General features: G+C 27.6%; 3 protein-coding genes and 1 long non-coding RNA gene across 6 annotated transcripts; 2 read left to right on the top strand and 2 right to left on the bottom strand.

Moving 5' to 3' along the window:
• The first annotated feature begins 207 nt into the window (after positions 1-207).
• LOC100863247 (protein O-mannosyl-transferase Tmtc3) lies at positions 208-5,762 on the top strand. Its single transcript, XM_003690038.3, has 13 exons — positions 208-934; positions 1,468-1,604; positions 1,914-1,995; positions 2,216-2,315; positions 2,402-2,517; positions 2,588-2,760; positions 2,896-3,151; positions 3,234-3,382; positions 3,468-3,780; positions 3,863-4,153; positions 4,254-4,436; positions 4,511-4,795; positions 4,871-5,762. Exons 1-13 carry the CDS (start codon positions 743-745, stop codon positions 5,585-5,587), a joined length of 2,994 nt encoding a protein of 997 aa, XP_003690086.1. The 5' UTR covers positions 208-742; the 3' UTR covers positions 5,588-5,762.
• Positions 1,782-2,292, bottom strand: LOC116414558 (uncharacterized). Its single transcript, XR_004225104.2, has 2 exons — positions 2,045-2,292; positions 1,782-1,978 (listed from the first exon to the last, which is right to left on the bottom strand). It is a non-coding gene; the product is annotated as an uncharacterized LOC116414558 (long non-coding RNA).
• A 1,072-nt stretch (positions 5,763-6,834) lies between the features above and the next one.
• sta (stubarista 40S ribosomal protein SA) lies at positions 6,835-9,669 on the bottom strand. Of its 3 annotated transcripts, XM_086908669.1 has the most exons (7): positions 9,492-9,669; positions 8,933-8,991; positions 8,286-8,447; positions 8,001-8,206; positions 7,529-7,816; positions 7,067-7,294; positions 6,835-6,981 (listed from the first exon to the last, which is right to left on the bottom strand). In XM_086908669.1, exons 3-7 carry the CDS (start codon positions 8,416-8,418, stop codon positions 6,904-6,906), a joined length of 933 nt encoding a protein of 310 aa, XP_086764795.1. In that variant the 5' UTR covers positions 8,419-8,447; positions 8,933-8,991; positions 9,492-9,669; the 3' UTR covers positions 6,835-6,903. The 3 variants fall into 3 exon arrangements, with proteins under 3 accessions (XP_086764795.1, XP_003690094.1, XP_086764796.1); XM_003690046.4 differs by lacking the exon at positions 9,492-9,669 and having other exon boundaries at positions 8,933-9,007; XM_086908670.1 differs by lacking the exon at positions 9,492-9,669 and having other exon boundaries at positions 8,525-8,989.
• asun (integrator complex subunit 13 asun) lies at positions 9,494-12,480 on the top strand. The gene is made up of 9 exons (XM_003690040.4): positions 9,494-9,819; positions 9,923-9,997; positions 10,081-10,367; positions 10,440-10,530; positions 10,613-10,820; positions 10,898-11,277; positions 11,357-11,518; positions 11,595-11,926; positions 12,006-12,480. The coding sequence occupies exons 1-9, from the start codon at positions 9,568-9,570 to the stop codon at positions 12,289-12,291; spliced, it is 2,073 nt and encodes a 690-aa protein (XP_003690088.1). The 5' UTR covers positions 9,494-9,567; the 3' UTR covers positions 12,292-12,480.
• The last annotated feature ends 515 nt before the right edge of the window (positions 12,481-12,995 follow it).

A 12,995-nucleotide genomic window follows, 5' to 3' on the forward strand; every position in this document is an offset into this window, starting at 1 on the left:
TTAAACAAAAAAATTTGAAAAAAAATAAAAAAAAATTAATTCACAAATTATAAAGATTAATGTATTATTCATGATACTTATCTTAAGCTTTGCTAGAAGTGTTAATAAAGATACTAATTATTATACTTCTAAAATAAAATATTTTGAATTACATATTGGTAAAGTTGTGTATATTTCGCGCTTAATCCTACACTGCGCATGCGTGTTCTTTCCAAAGTAAATCCGCGTCGTCGCTGTCGTAATATCGTACTTGCGTTACTCGTTTCACGATACGTAGCGTGCATTACTGTACAATCGTATACACATCTATCGTTTGACAGTTGATTTTAACACGCGCAGTAACATCAATTCTGATTTATTCGATATCCATTTAGTTTTTCCTAAAGCAATATATACCTATTCGTTGTTGACATGTCGTTCATTGAATTCCGGGAATCGGTCTGTAAGAAAGCGCGCTTATATTCGGCGACATTGGATACGTAGGTGTCATAATGTGTTCGAAGAGGAGCGTATCAATGTCTACGTGCCTAGAGATGAATTTCCTGCATCACTTCTGGACATCGCGGGGTTAAAATCTCGGCTCGACAGACAAAATAGCTAGATAGATAGTTAGCATAAATAGTTAAAAAAAAAAAAAAAGCAGAAGGATTAAGTGTTGGTGAAACAAGCATAAGAGCTTGTTTAGTAGAATTTCTAAATTGAAAATCGCGAGAAAAAACGGCCGATCAATGTCTTATTTGTGATGGGAGTGCCTGCGCGGGGAGCACTCGCGGCGATTGTCGCCATAAGCGCATTCGCTGTCTATTTAAATAGCCTTAATTGCGGCTTCGTTTTTGATGATATTTCAGCGATAAAGGATAATCGTGATCTCAGGCCTCATACACCTTTAAAAAATGTTTTTTACAATGATTTCTGGGGTACTCCTATGCACAAGGTAATACGATATGTAATGTAATGGGCGCTTTCGATTTCCCCTTCCCTTTCACTCTTGTCTACCTTCTTGTGTATTGATCCGTTCAACTCTTCTCTTCCTTTTCCTTCCCTTTCGATTTGATTCGATTCAATTTAGTTTTAAGTAAATCTTATTTAACTTTAATCTCTTTAAGTTTCTTTCATTTTTTCCCAACAAATCAATATTTTTGATCCGAAAAATTTTTTTTATTACTTATCAATCATTTTAATGAAGATTGATATATTATTTAATTTTATTAAATATTTCTAATGATTCTAAAATTAAATCATTTTACAAATAATTATAATTTATAGAAGAAATTAATTAATTTATGAAATTTTGTAAATTTTTATTCATATATTCATATAATTTAGTAAATTTTTATTCATTTTTTTGAAAAAGAATGTATAAAATGTATTTTAAATCATACTAAAATGTCTTATTATTATTATAATATTAACTTATGAGTTTTTAATTTAATTTTGTGAATATCAAAACAATTGTATTTTAAATAGGAGCAATCGCACAAATCATATAGGCCTTTGTGTGTTCTCACATTTCGATGGAATTACCTAATTCATCAATTGGATCCTATGGGATATCACCTGCTTAATGTTATTCTACATATTGGAGTATGCTTATTATATTTCAGGTGTGTTTTTTCTTTTTTTAAAAAAATAAGTTTTTTTTTTAGCTATATATTATATTCTAATATATATATATAATATAAAATATATTCAGTAATACTTCATATATGTGAAAAAAAATGTTGAAAAAAAATTATTCAAACATTAAATAAACATATACATAATACAATATTAAATAAATATTTAAAATTTAGAAATATTTATATTTTATATAAATATTATATTTAATATTTAAAAATATCATTGAAATTGTTTTTATATAATAAAATAGTTCAAAATAAAAATAAAATAATATGTATTAATTGATATTACAGGACTTGTTTGATGTTTCTATCCGATTCTGCAACTTTTGTGTCTTCTCTTCTGTTTGCGGTTCATCCTATACATACAGAAGCAGTAAGTTGTTTAGACTGCTCTCCATATCGATCGAATCGATCGACGTTACCTTGAAATTATACGAGAATATTATTTGGTAATTATTTCTAGTCCTTGTTCTCCTCTTCGGCGACAATGTATCAATGTATCCAGATTCAAATGGTCGACGTCGAGCGATCGATCGCGTCGTAGTTCCTAGTTCGTGTTTAGATGCATTGTCAGTGGATAATCGTGTATTAAGGTTACAGGAGTGGTCGGAAGAGCAGAAACATTGTCCTCCTTATTTTACTTAGCGGCTTTAATCACATATACTAAATGCTGTAGAAGTAGAAGATCTACAGGTATTTAATTCTTTTTATTTTTTTTAACATTTATTACTGTAAATTATTAATATTATTTATTAAAATAATATTACATTTATTTTTAGGATGGAAATCTTTGATATTGTCTATGTTTTTTGTTTTCACTGCCATGTTATGCAAAGAACAAGGAATAACAGCTACTGCAGTTTGTGTATTTTATGAAATTTTTGTTGTACAAAAGGTAAATTAATATATGGATATTATAATTTAAAAATTTTTTTTTAAATTTATATATTTTATTATTTGTTTAGATAAGAGCAGTGGATATTTTCCTAACATTAAAAGCAGCTTTTGGTGGGAAAAAGATATCACTTACTTGGTCCAGTGAAGGTACAAAACGATTGACGGTTCTTACGCTCGTTACGTTTAGTTTACTTATTCTTCGACTACATGTAATGGGCTCAAAGTTACCTGTATTTACCAGGTATCTGTAAATAATTAATTGTAATTATAAATATGTTATATACGTTTACTTAAAAATTATTGAAATCAAAAAATCTTGTTTTTTGTAGATATAAATGAATTTCTATAATGAAAATAATTCTTTCTAATATTTCAGATTTGACAATCCCGCGTCAGTGGCTCCAACGCCAATAAGACAGCTTACCTATAATTACCTCGCAGCAGTTAATTTAAGACTGCTATTTCTTCCAAGCGATTTATGCTGTGATTGGACTATGGGAACGATACCGTTGATAGAAAGTTTTTCGGATCCTCGCAATCTTGCTACTATAGCAACTCATACAACCATACTAGGATTACTGATAACAGCAATTTTAACACCTAATAGACAAACTTCCATTATTCTTATAATGGTTAGTATTAAATTAATTTTGTATTTTTTTCTTAAATTAAGATATAATTTTTAAAAAACTGATTATGAAATTTTTTGTATAGAGTTTGGCTATGATGGTACTTCCATTTTTACCTGCCTCAAATCTTTTCTTCCCAGTGGGATTTGTCATTGCTGAAAGAGTATTGTATGCTCCATCTATGGGATTTTGTATGCTTATTGGATATGGATGGAGCATTTTATGCGATAAAAAGTAAATTATAAATAGAAAAAATTTTTTATAAATATTCAAAATTTTTTTGAACTATATTTTTAATTTATACTTTTCATATTTATAGATTTAAGAAATTAACACTATTTTTATTAATAACTCTTTTGGCTGCACACACAACAAAAACCTTTATGAGAAATTACGATTGGTTAGATGAATATTCCATATTTATGTCGGGATTAAAAGTAAATGATCGCAATGCCAAATTATTTAACAATGTTGGGCATGCTTTGGAAAGTCAAGGAAAATTCAAGGAAGCATTGAATTTCTTTAATATGGCTGTGCAAGTTCAAGGCGATGATATTGGTGCGCATATTAATGTGGGTAGAACTTATAATCATCTGAAGATGTTCAAAGAAGCTGAAGATGCATACCTAAAAGTAAATGCATAATTAAAATAATATAATCATAAAAATTATTTAATAATAATATTCATAAAGTTCAAATGATAAAACTTTTTAGGCAAAATCTTTATTACCAAAAGCAAAACCTGGAGAATCTTATCAAGCGCGAATAGCTCCAAATCACTTGAATGTTTTTGTAAATTTAGCAAACCTAATAGCGAAGAATGCAACTAGGTTAGAAGAAGCTGATCTGCTTTATAGACAAGCCATTAGTATGCGCGCAGATTATACGCAAGCGTATATTAACCGAGGCGATGTTTTAATTAAACTTAATCGTACGAAAGAAGCCCAAGAAGTTTATGAACGAGCTCTTTTCTACGATAGCAACAATCCAGACATTTATTATAACGTAAATATAAAAAATAAAATTATTAAATATTAATAATATTTATTAAAAGATTATTATTATGTTAATTATTAATTATGATAATTTTATTTTATTTTTAAAGCTTGGAGTCGTATTTCTTGAACAAGGGAAAGCATCTCAAGCTCTAGCATATCTTGACAAAGCTCTTGAATTTGATCCAGAACATGAACAAGCATTACTAAATTCAGCCATTTTACTTCAAGAATTAGGGCGCGCCGAACTACGAAAAGTAGCCAGAGAAAGACTTTTAAAACTCTTACGAAAAGTATTTTCCTTCACATTTTTCATACATAATGTCAAAATATTCCTTCCCATTATTTTAATGATGTTTATTTTTAGGATTCCAATAATGAAAGAGTTCATTTTAATCTTGGAATGTTAGCTATGGATGACCACGATAGCGGAAGTGCAGAAAGATGGTTTCGCAATGCTGTTGCACTCAAAGAAGATTTTCGTTCCGCTTTATTTAATTTGGCTCTTTTATTAGCAGATGAACAACGTCCTCTTGAAGCTGCTCCATTTTTAAATCAACTGGTTAGATTTCATCCGGACCACGTTAAAGGATTAATCCTTTTAGGTGATATTTACATAAATAATATAAAAGATTTGGATGCTGCTGAAAATGTAAGTTTATAATTACAAATAATAAATATTTTTAAATATTTCAACACTAATATAAAAATTTTTAAATGGTTACAGTGTTACCGTAGAATTCTACAGTTGGATCCAACAAATATTCAAGGTCTTCACAATTTATGTGTTGTAATGGTTGAACGTGGTAAATTGGGCTTAGCTGCTCAATGTTTAGAACGTGCAGCAGCTCTAGCACCTCACCAGGATTATGTACATAGACATCTGGCTATTGTTAAGGCTCGTATTAGTAGATTATCTCCGGAACAACGTGATACAGAAGTGTTTGATGATTCTTTCTGGCAAAGTGGTCCCAAAGAAAGAAACTTTAACATGGGAGATATTTCCAACAATAATGGTATTGGAAGTACTAGTGGTACAAGTGGTCTCAGTAATATGGAAAATAGCCAGTTTTTAGGCAAAACGGATTCTGTTTTTTCAAATCATCATAATCATATTGGTCATAAAAGGAGTAATACGGACTCAACAAATCATATGATGCATCTGAAAAGTTCATCAAAATCTGCAAGAGTTACACTGACTGAAATGAAGCCAGAAGTGAAGAATACGCACATCGATCATGATAAATCAAGTGCTAATTTGAATAATCAGCAAGAATATTCCTCTGGAAATTTTTTTAGTAAAAACATGAACTCAGATGCAACGGAATTGACAATCGATCGAGAACGTGCGATTAATTCGGAAAAATTTGATAGGACTGCACCAGCATTTTCAACAGGCGGAAAGCATGGAACTATACGTCGAAAAGATACCGCACTTTCATAGTACTGATATTTGAAAATTACGCCGAATATTGTATAAAGTTATATTCTATATATAACGAAAAAATATGGTGGTACAGTCGTATAGAGCTAATGTGTGAATATAAAATAAATACAGAGTATTGTTTTATATGCTGTACGAATAGAATGTTTTGTAAAATATATTTAAAAAATGTGCATTTCTTTGGTTTTATTTTTTCGTTTATGCGAATAGAATTTATCATTGTCCGAAAATCATAATTATCTTTATAATATTTCATTGCTTTCGAAAATACTTTTTATTATTTTTTTTTTAAATTTTGAACGTGTATTAAAATTCACGTCTAATATTCATTAAGAATTTGAAAATTTTAAATTTGATTATGTATACATACGCATAATTAATTATAAATATATTATATTTTATAAAAAAATTTTTATTAGAAATCATATCATTGCTTTTGGGATTATATTATATTATTCATTTTCTGATAATATAAAATCAAAATTTTTGAAATAAAAAAAATTTATAATAGGAGAATATAATTAGAAAAGAATATGGCATATGAAATTTTTTTCGAATTTTTGAAATGTCATCAAAACATAAATCAAAATTTTTAAAACAATAAAAATTAGAAGTAGATATCTCTAAGTGAATGAAATTTGTAAATATAAAGATATATAGAAATAAGATCATTAAATCAGCGCCATCTTCAGAGCAAACGAAACACATAAAGATAAAAAAAAAAAAAAAAAAAAAATAGAAAAATAGATATAATGCAAGAATTGATTGTTACTGCCATCTCTTAAGTAACAGGTAAATTTTTTCGATGGTAGGATAAAATAAGGAAAAATTAAAGATATCAGTTCTTAAATACTTTTAAAAAAGATATTTCCTACTCAAAAAATAGCAATAATAATTAATAATAATAATTAATTAATAATCATATTATCGCTCTTCTTTTCTCACTATTTATTTTTCTTATTTATGTTTGTTTCATTTGTAATATTTTGAAAAGAGGTTGATTTTTTAATTGTCATCTTATCTCCGTCTTTTTTTCATTAATTACAACATATAATAACTTAAATATATACATAAATATAATTTTTATTATATATTTATATATTTTGCTCTTGAAAATTAATCATTACATTGTAATTTATTTTATTTTATTTTTGATATAATGTATATGTACTATATGTAAATAATTTATATTTAATATTAATTTAAATATCTTTTTAAAATAGAGTAATAAGATTATGATAAATCTATTTTTAGATTTTTAATTACTTTATTAAATTGATCATACAAAATGCATGAAATCATCAAAGAAAATGAAATTACCATTTTTCTGTTGTGGCACCTCCCCAACTTTGTCCTGCTGCAGATTGTGTTGTAGCAGACCATTCTTCTGAAGTCTAAAGTGAAAAGAAAATAAATAATAACTTGATTTAATATCAAACTTTAAATTTATAATTAAATTTATAGTTAAAAAATATTAACCTGAGCAGCCCAATCTCCACTAGTTTGGAATGCTTGTGCAGCACCTGCTGTAGGAATAGTAGCAGCAGTTGGTGTCGCTACATCGTCAGCCCAATTCTCAGGAGCAACTGCTCCTGCTGTATCAACTTCATTGACCCAACCAGGTTCAGCAGCAGCTGCAACTTCAACTGCTCCAGCAAAATCTTTAGCTGGTGCTATTTCCTTAGCTGCTTGTTCTTCTTTCTCAGCCTTAAAACAACATTTTAGAACTTTATTTATTAATATAAATTAGATTAAAATATAAGCAAATTATAAAAATATATTCAGCAAAGATTAAGCCATATAAATAAGGTCAACAAATATATTTCAGAATGTTAATTTTTCATCATTTATAAATTATGAATGAAATGAAATGAAAGAAAATTTTTTCCATATTGAAATTGTATTAATAGTACGAATAACTTAATATTGATTATACATTACCTCCTCTGGATCCCTATAGAAGAATAAATCTACAACAACATCCCATTTAGTTTCACGAGCAATAGAGCCTCTTAATCTCAATACTTCTCTTGCCAATAACCACCACATCAAACCAACACAGTGAAGACTTTTTGTGTTACAGGGAATTGCAATGTCAACAAAACGAAGAGGCGAATCAGTATTACAAAAAGCAATTACTGGAATATTTACATAACTGGCCTCAGTAATTGGTTGATGATCAGTAGATGGATCAGTAACAATCAAAAGTCGTGGTTCACGAAAAGCTGACTAAAATAATTAATTAAAATTAATGTATAACAATTTAATTATATGAATATGAAATTTTTAAATAAGAAAAAAAAGAGATTAAATAAAAATAAGTTAATATAAATTATGAAAAATTAATATTTATCATCTATACAAAAATAATTAATTTATATACAAATATTATTTATATTAAACATATACCAACCTGAATTTGATTAGTGAATGCACCAGGAGTAAAACGTCCTGCAATAGGTGTAGCTCCAGTATGCTGTGCAAATTTCAAAACAGCTCTTTGTCCAGTTTGTCGGCAACTAATGACAAAGACTTCACTGGGATGTTCAATAGCAACAATGGCACGTGCTGCCAATAATAATTTCTCCCATGTATGACGCAAGTTAATAATACTGACGCCTGCATTTAAAAATAATAGCAGAAAATAATAAATCATATTAACAATGAAATGTAATTTATTGTATCAAATAAAACTTACCATCACTTTTCTTTTTGTATACATATTGTTCCATTTGAAAATTAACATTTTCTGCACCTAAGTGAGTATAGGCAGCCAACATTTTTGTAACATCATCCTCTTTAAGAGATAATACATCTAAACCTCCTGACATCTTAACGTTGAGATTGACTTACGAATAACCTACAAATAAAATATGAATAAAATATAAATATTGACAAATAATTAATTTCAACTTCATGATTTTAATTATTACTTGCTTTATTCACTTATTATATGTTGATATCTTTGTCTGATATCTTTTTTATAAATATCATAACTGAATAATTTCAAAAAACAAAAATTGATAACTTGAAAGGATGATTTTTATTTCAAAACACAAAATGAATAATATTTAATATATTGAGTCAACATAATAAGTCATATAAATTTTAACAAAATAAAAATTTTGTGTCAAAAAATATTGCTATTATTAAAAACTTGTTAAAAGAATGCCACGTGTTACAATGTAACTATTATATGAATTTAATGTAACTATTTAGTATTATTATATAAATTGTTATATAAAATTGAATTCTTATATAATTATTGTTCATTAATTAATAGTTTTTTTTATTATACAAAATAATATATGTTATAAATAAAGAAAAATATCTCAATAAACTCACGTTATCAATGCCACTAGGAGACTTCCAACCGGAAAAGAAGGAAGCTTCCAAACTCCATGCTGCTTTAATTCAGTTTCATTACGAGGGAAAAATATTACAAAAAATATATAAAAATTATAAACAAAATTGATTATTTTAAAACAGTTATATCTAAAAATGTAAATCCAATTCAATTTTTTAGAAAATATACAATTTAAGATTATGTTGAAAATAAACTAGTTTCACCGGGAAATTTAAATATTAATGAAACAAAATATAAATTTCACAAATAAAATTTATGAAATTATTATTAAAATTTATTGAAATATATTTTTTTTTTCAATTTATATAATGTTTGATTTTAAAAATATATAATTAATTTATATTCTTTAAAAACTATTATATTACATTTATATTTATAAAAAAATAAAATAATTTTTTAAATTAAATAGATTATAAAATATATAATATTTTGATATAATATCATAATTTTATTGATTATTATGTATAATTGTTATATAATATTTTTATGATAATAAAAATATAATTTTAACATCTTTAAAATATTTTGTACCCTAACCTATAACATGGGATATTCCCGAATCATTATCCTCCTTTCTACAAATATATAATTAACAAACTATAATATATTTTATATGAAAAAAAACAATTTCCTAAAATGGTATAAAAGAATGTATCCGGCAAATCATAAAACTATTTTTGTTTTGGATCATACGCCATATTTTGGTATATCTACTGAAGCTCCTCTAGAATTTGATTTTTTAAAGAGTCGCAGTCAAAACTTAATTCCTTTAGCACCTGTTTGTAAATCTTTATGGACCACCAGTGTAGAAGCTTCATTAGAATATTGTCGAATAGTATGGGATCTCTTTCCAACTGGAAAATTGGTATATTATTTTAAATTATTATTATTAATTAAGATGTTTATACCATTATCATGTATATATATCATAAATAAAGTAATTTTTTAAATTATTTTATTTTTTACAGATAAGATTTGTTGTGACTGATCGTGCAGCATATGTATTAAACTCATGGAGTCCATCGCAACAAAATTTAAATCATGTTAATTACATTAGATTGTCTTTATATAATATTAAAAAAGTAATATTTATCAGTAATATTAATCAAAATTTTTATGATTTCAGATAATGAATGGCACAGCCATTTTAGGAGTACCAACAAAGACTCCAAAACCTGGAGATGATTATTCAGTAATACATGGTTTAAGAGTAGCTATTGAAACGCTTAATGAATGTTCAGAAATTCAACATGAAAAGAGAACATCATTAAATGAAAATGCTAGTAAGCTTGTTAACAGAGGTCGAGTAATATGTATTACTAGTGCTCGAGATAATAGTAATATGAAAAATTTGGAAAATATATTTTTAAATGAATTGACTCAAGAAAATAAAAATGCTTTAGCTTCAGATCAGTTAGTATTTAAATTTATATTTTATAACATCAAATATATTAATTTTAACATGTCTGCTTTTTTTATTTTCAGTTTAATACCTGTAGATTATTGTCATTTAGTTATATTAAATATTTTTCCTAATAATATTGAATCACAAGTTACTAGCCAGGGACCAAGAGAGGTACTTTTACTCATACTTTGTTCTACGTATATAAATTCGAAATTTTGTGAAAAATATATTTTTATAAAAAATGTGGTTTCAGGTTTCACCATTATTAACAGTAGAAGTACATTCAATTAAGGCACCTGCTTTACATTCAAAATTGTCTCACTTAATTTTATCTCATTATGATCTGGCTAGTACAACAGTAACTGGTATACCAATGAAAGAAGAACAAAATGCTAGTTCTTCTGCAAATTACGATGTTGAAATATTTCATTCTTCAGCCGCACATTCTACAATTTTAAAAGGTTTTATTTTAATTAATTTTAAGATATAAATTATCCAATATTTAATATACAGATATAATTATATAAATATTTCGTAGGAAATCCTCAAGATTCGGCTTTAATTAAGACATTTAGGAGATTTGAAGAAGGATCAGAATATGAAACTGTTACTCTAAAATGGTGTACACCACGAGGATGTAGTGCAGCTGAAATGCAAAATTGCACAGCTATGCATCGAATCACACCTGTTGATGTAAATAGTCGACCTTCATCTTGTTTGATTAACTTCTTACTGAATGGTAGATCTGTTATGCTTGAAATGGCAAGAAAAAGTGGAGGAAAAACTATTTCTCATTTACTTGCTGCACACGGTGGAGAAATTTTTATACATACACTATCTACTGCTAGGAGCGTATTAGAGGATCCACCTTCTATTAGCGAAGGTTGTGGTGGTCGCGTCACTGATTATAGGATAACTGTAAATATATATTTAAAATTTTTTTTGAGATTTTTGACATTTTTCATAATATTTTTTTTATAATTGATGATTATCATAGGATTTTGGAAGACTAATGCGGAATAATGTTCTGGTGCCTTTAAAAAGAAGTACAAATTGTAATAGCGAAGGTCCAGCAGAAAAGATGAGATTTAGATTAGAACGACATACAAAATATTGGCCAATTACTATTTCTAGCACACTAATGTTTAATTTAAAACAGGTATATATTTCAAATTTTAATTGATAAATTTTTGTTTAATTTTGATATTTAATAATGATATATTCATATAATTTAGTTAATAGATCCATTACCAGATTTGATGGTAAAGGAAGAACTTACTGCAGATGAAGTTTTACAATGCAAACAAGTGATCTTTAGTTTGTTGCAATTGGAAGCAAAACATGAAGCATTACCATTACCAAGTATAGGAGGTGGTCGCGGTGGAAAAGGTGGAGTACGAAGAGAAGAACATTATAGATTATTATGGGGAGAATTAGAAACATTTCTAAAACATCATGCAAATAATTCTGCTGCGCATTCTGAAGTTTTAACTTGCCTTCTTGAAGTACGAAGTAAAGACGATAAAGATAAAGTTGAATTGGACCAAGCATTACGTGAATTAGATGGGTAGGAATAATTTTTTATAATACTTTAGCATGAAACAATATTAATTAAAACTATATATTTTTTTTGTCGTTTAATACAGATTTGGAAAAGAAGATGGAACTGCTCGAGCTAGTGTAATAAGAGCAACAACCGATTCACCGATGTCCCCACCGCCAAGTACATCGATATCTCTCGGTAAACAACTTCACAAAAGTGGTATTTACGCTCCTAAAAGTTTATTGGACATTTGGCTGCAACGAAGTGCACCTAAGGAGAAGAAACCTGATTTTCATGGAAGAGTAAATAGTGATGGTCTTAAAGCAAAATTATATCCCAATTTAAAAGAGACTGGACGAGAACCACGTGAGCCCATTTTGGAAGGCTAAATATTTCAATATTTAAATATTGAAAATTTGTTAAAATAAAAAAATTATCTATTAATAAATCGTTCTCTTCTAGACATAAATCATAACTGTAATAATTATTATTTGTTACTTTTCATTATTTATATAATGGACATTCTACTATAATATTATCAACAAAAAAAAATTTATAATTATAATTATAAACTATAATTGATCTTTTATTATATCCAAAATTTTTTCCCATCATCATTGGGTATGTACTATTTTTCTGATATGTACGTATATTTTTAGAATATGAACAAAAAAAGAATATTTATTTCAGTTTGAAAAGATAGAGAGTTTGAAAAATCATTTTATAAAATTATATAAAAATAAAGTTACAATAAAGTTAAAGGATAAACGTCACAACCGCATCCAACGGAAAGAGACATTTGGAGGACAGATGCTCATTCTCTCAAAGATATGAGCAGCAGCGCGAAAGTGTATCAGTGGTACAACGAAAGTGATCTGGTTCTCATCCCCGCATCCTTCGTTCCTCGATGTTTTACAGCTGCAGACACGTCTGCTGGGCGTCTGAGACGCGAATACGTTAACCTCCATCGAAACTATAGCTCTCTATCGTCTCTCTCTCTTCTCTCTCTCTCTCTCTCTCTCTCTCTCTCTTTCTTTCTCTCTCTCCTGACTGGAATTCCGCCGCTAATCGATGGAAGGAAGGAGGAAGGTAT

The sequence above is a fragment of the Apis florea genome, unplaced genomic scaffold (genome assembly GCF_048593485.1).
Source record: "Apis florea isolate Af1SG1 unplaced genomic scaffold, ASM4859348v1 contig_3081_pilon, whole genome shotgun sequence".
Lineage (NCBI taxonomy): Eukaryota > Metazoa > Arthropoda > Insecta > Hymenoptera > Apidae > Apis > Apis florea.

Bases quoted from the DNA above. Each gene is read 5' to 3' on its own strand.
- LOC100863247 (XM_003690038.3), top strand. From the start codon at position 743: ATGGGAGTGCCTGCGCGGGGAGCACTCGCGGCGATTGTCGCCATAAGC. The intron at 2,518-2,587 runs GTAAATTAATAT...TTATTTGTTTAG, and splicing joins AAATTTTTGTTGTACAAAAG to ATAAGAGCAGTGGATATTTT. The intron at 3,383-3,467 runs GTAAATTATAAA...TCATATTTATAG, and splicing joins AGCATTTTATGCGATAAAAA to ATTTAAGAAATTAACACTAT.
- sta (XM_086908669.1), bottom strand. From the start codon at position 8,418: ATGTCAGGAGGTTTAGATGTATTATCTCTTAAAGAGGATGATGTTACA. The intron at 7,817-8,000 runs GTTGGTATATGT...TAATTATTTTAG, and splicing joins CATTCACTAATCAAATTCAG to TCAGCTTTTCGTGAACCACG. The intron at 6,982-7,066 runs GTTAATATTTTT...TTTTCACTTTAG, and splicing joins GTGGAGATTGGGCTGCTCAG to ACTTCAGAAGAATGGTCTGC.
- asun (XM_003690040.4), top strand. From the start codon at position 9,568: ATGAAAAAAAACAATTTCCTAAAATGGTATAAAAGAATGTATCCGGCA. The intron at 9,820-9,922 runs GTATATTATTTT...TATTTTTTACAG, and splicing joins TCTTTCCAACTGGAAAATTG to ATAAGATTTGTTGTGACTGA. The intron at 10,531-10,612 runs GTACTTTTACTC...ATGTGGTTTCAG, and splicing joins CTAGCCAGGGACCAAGAGAG to GTTTCACCATTATTAACAGT.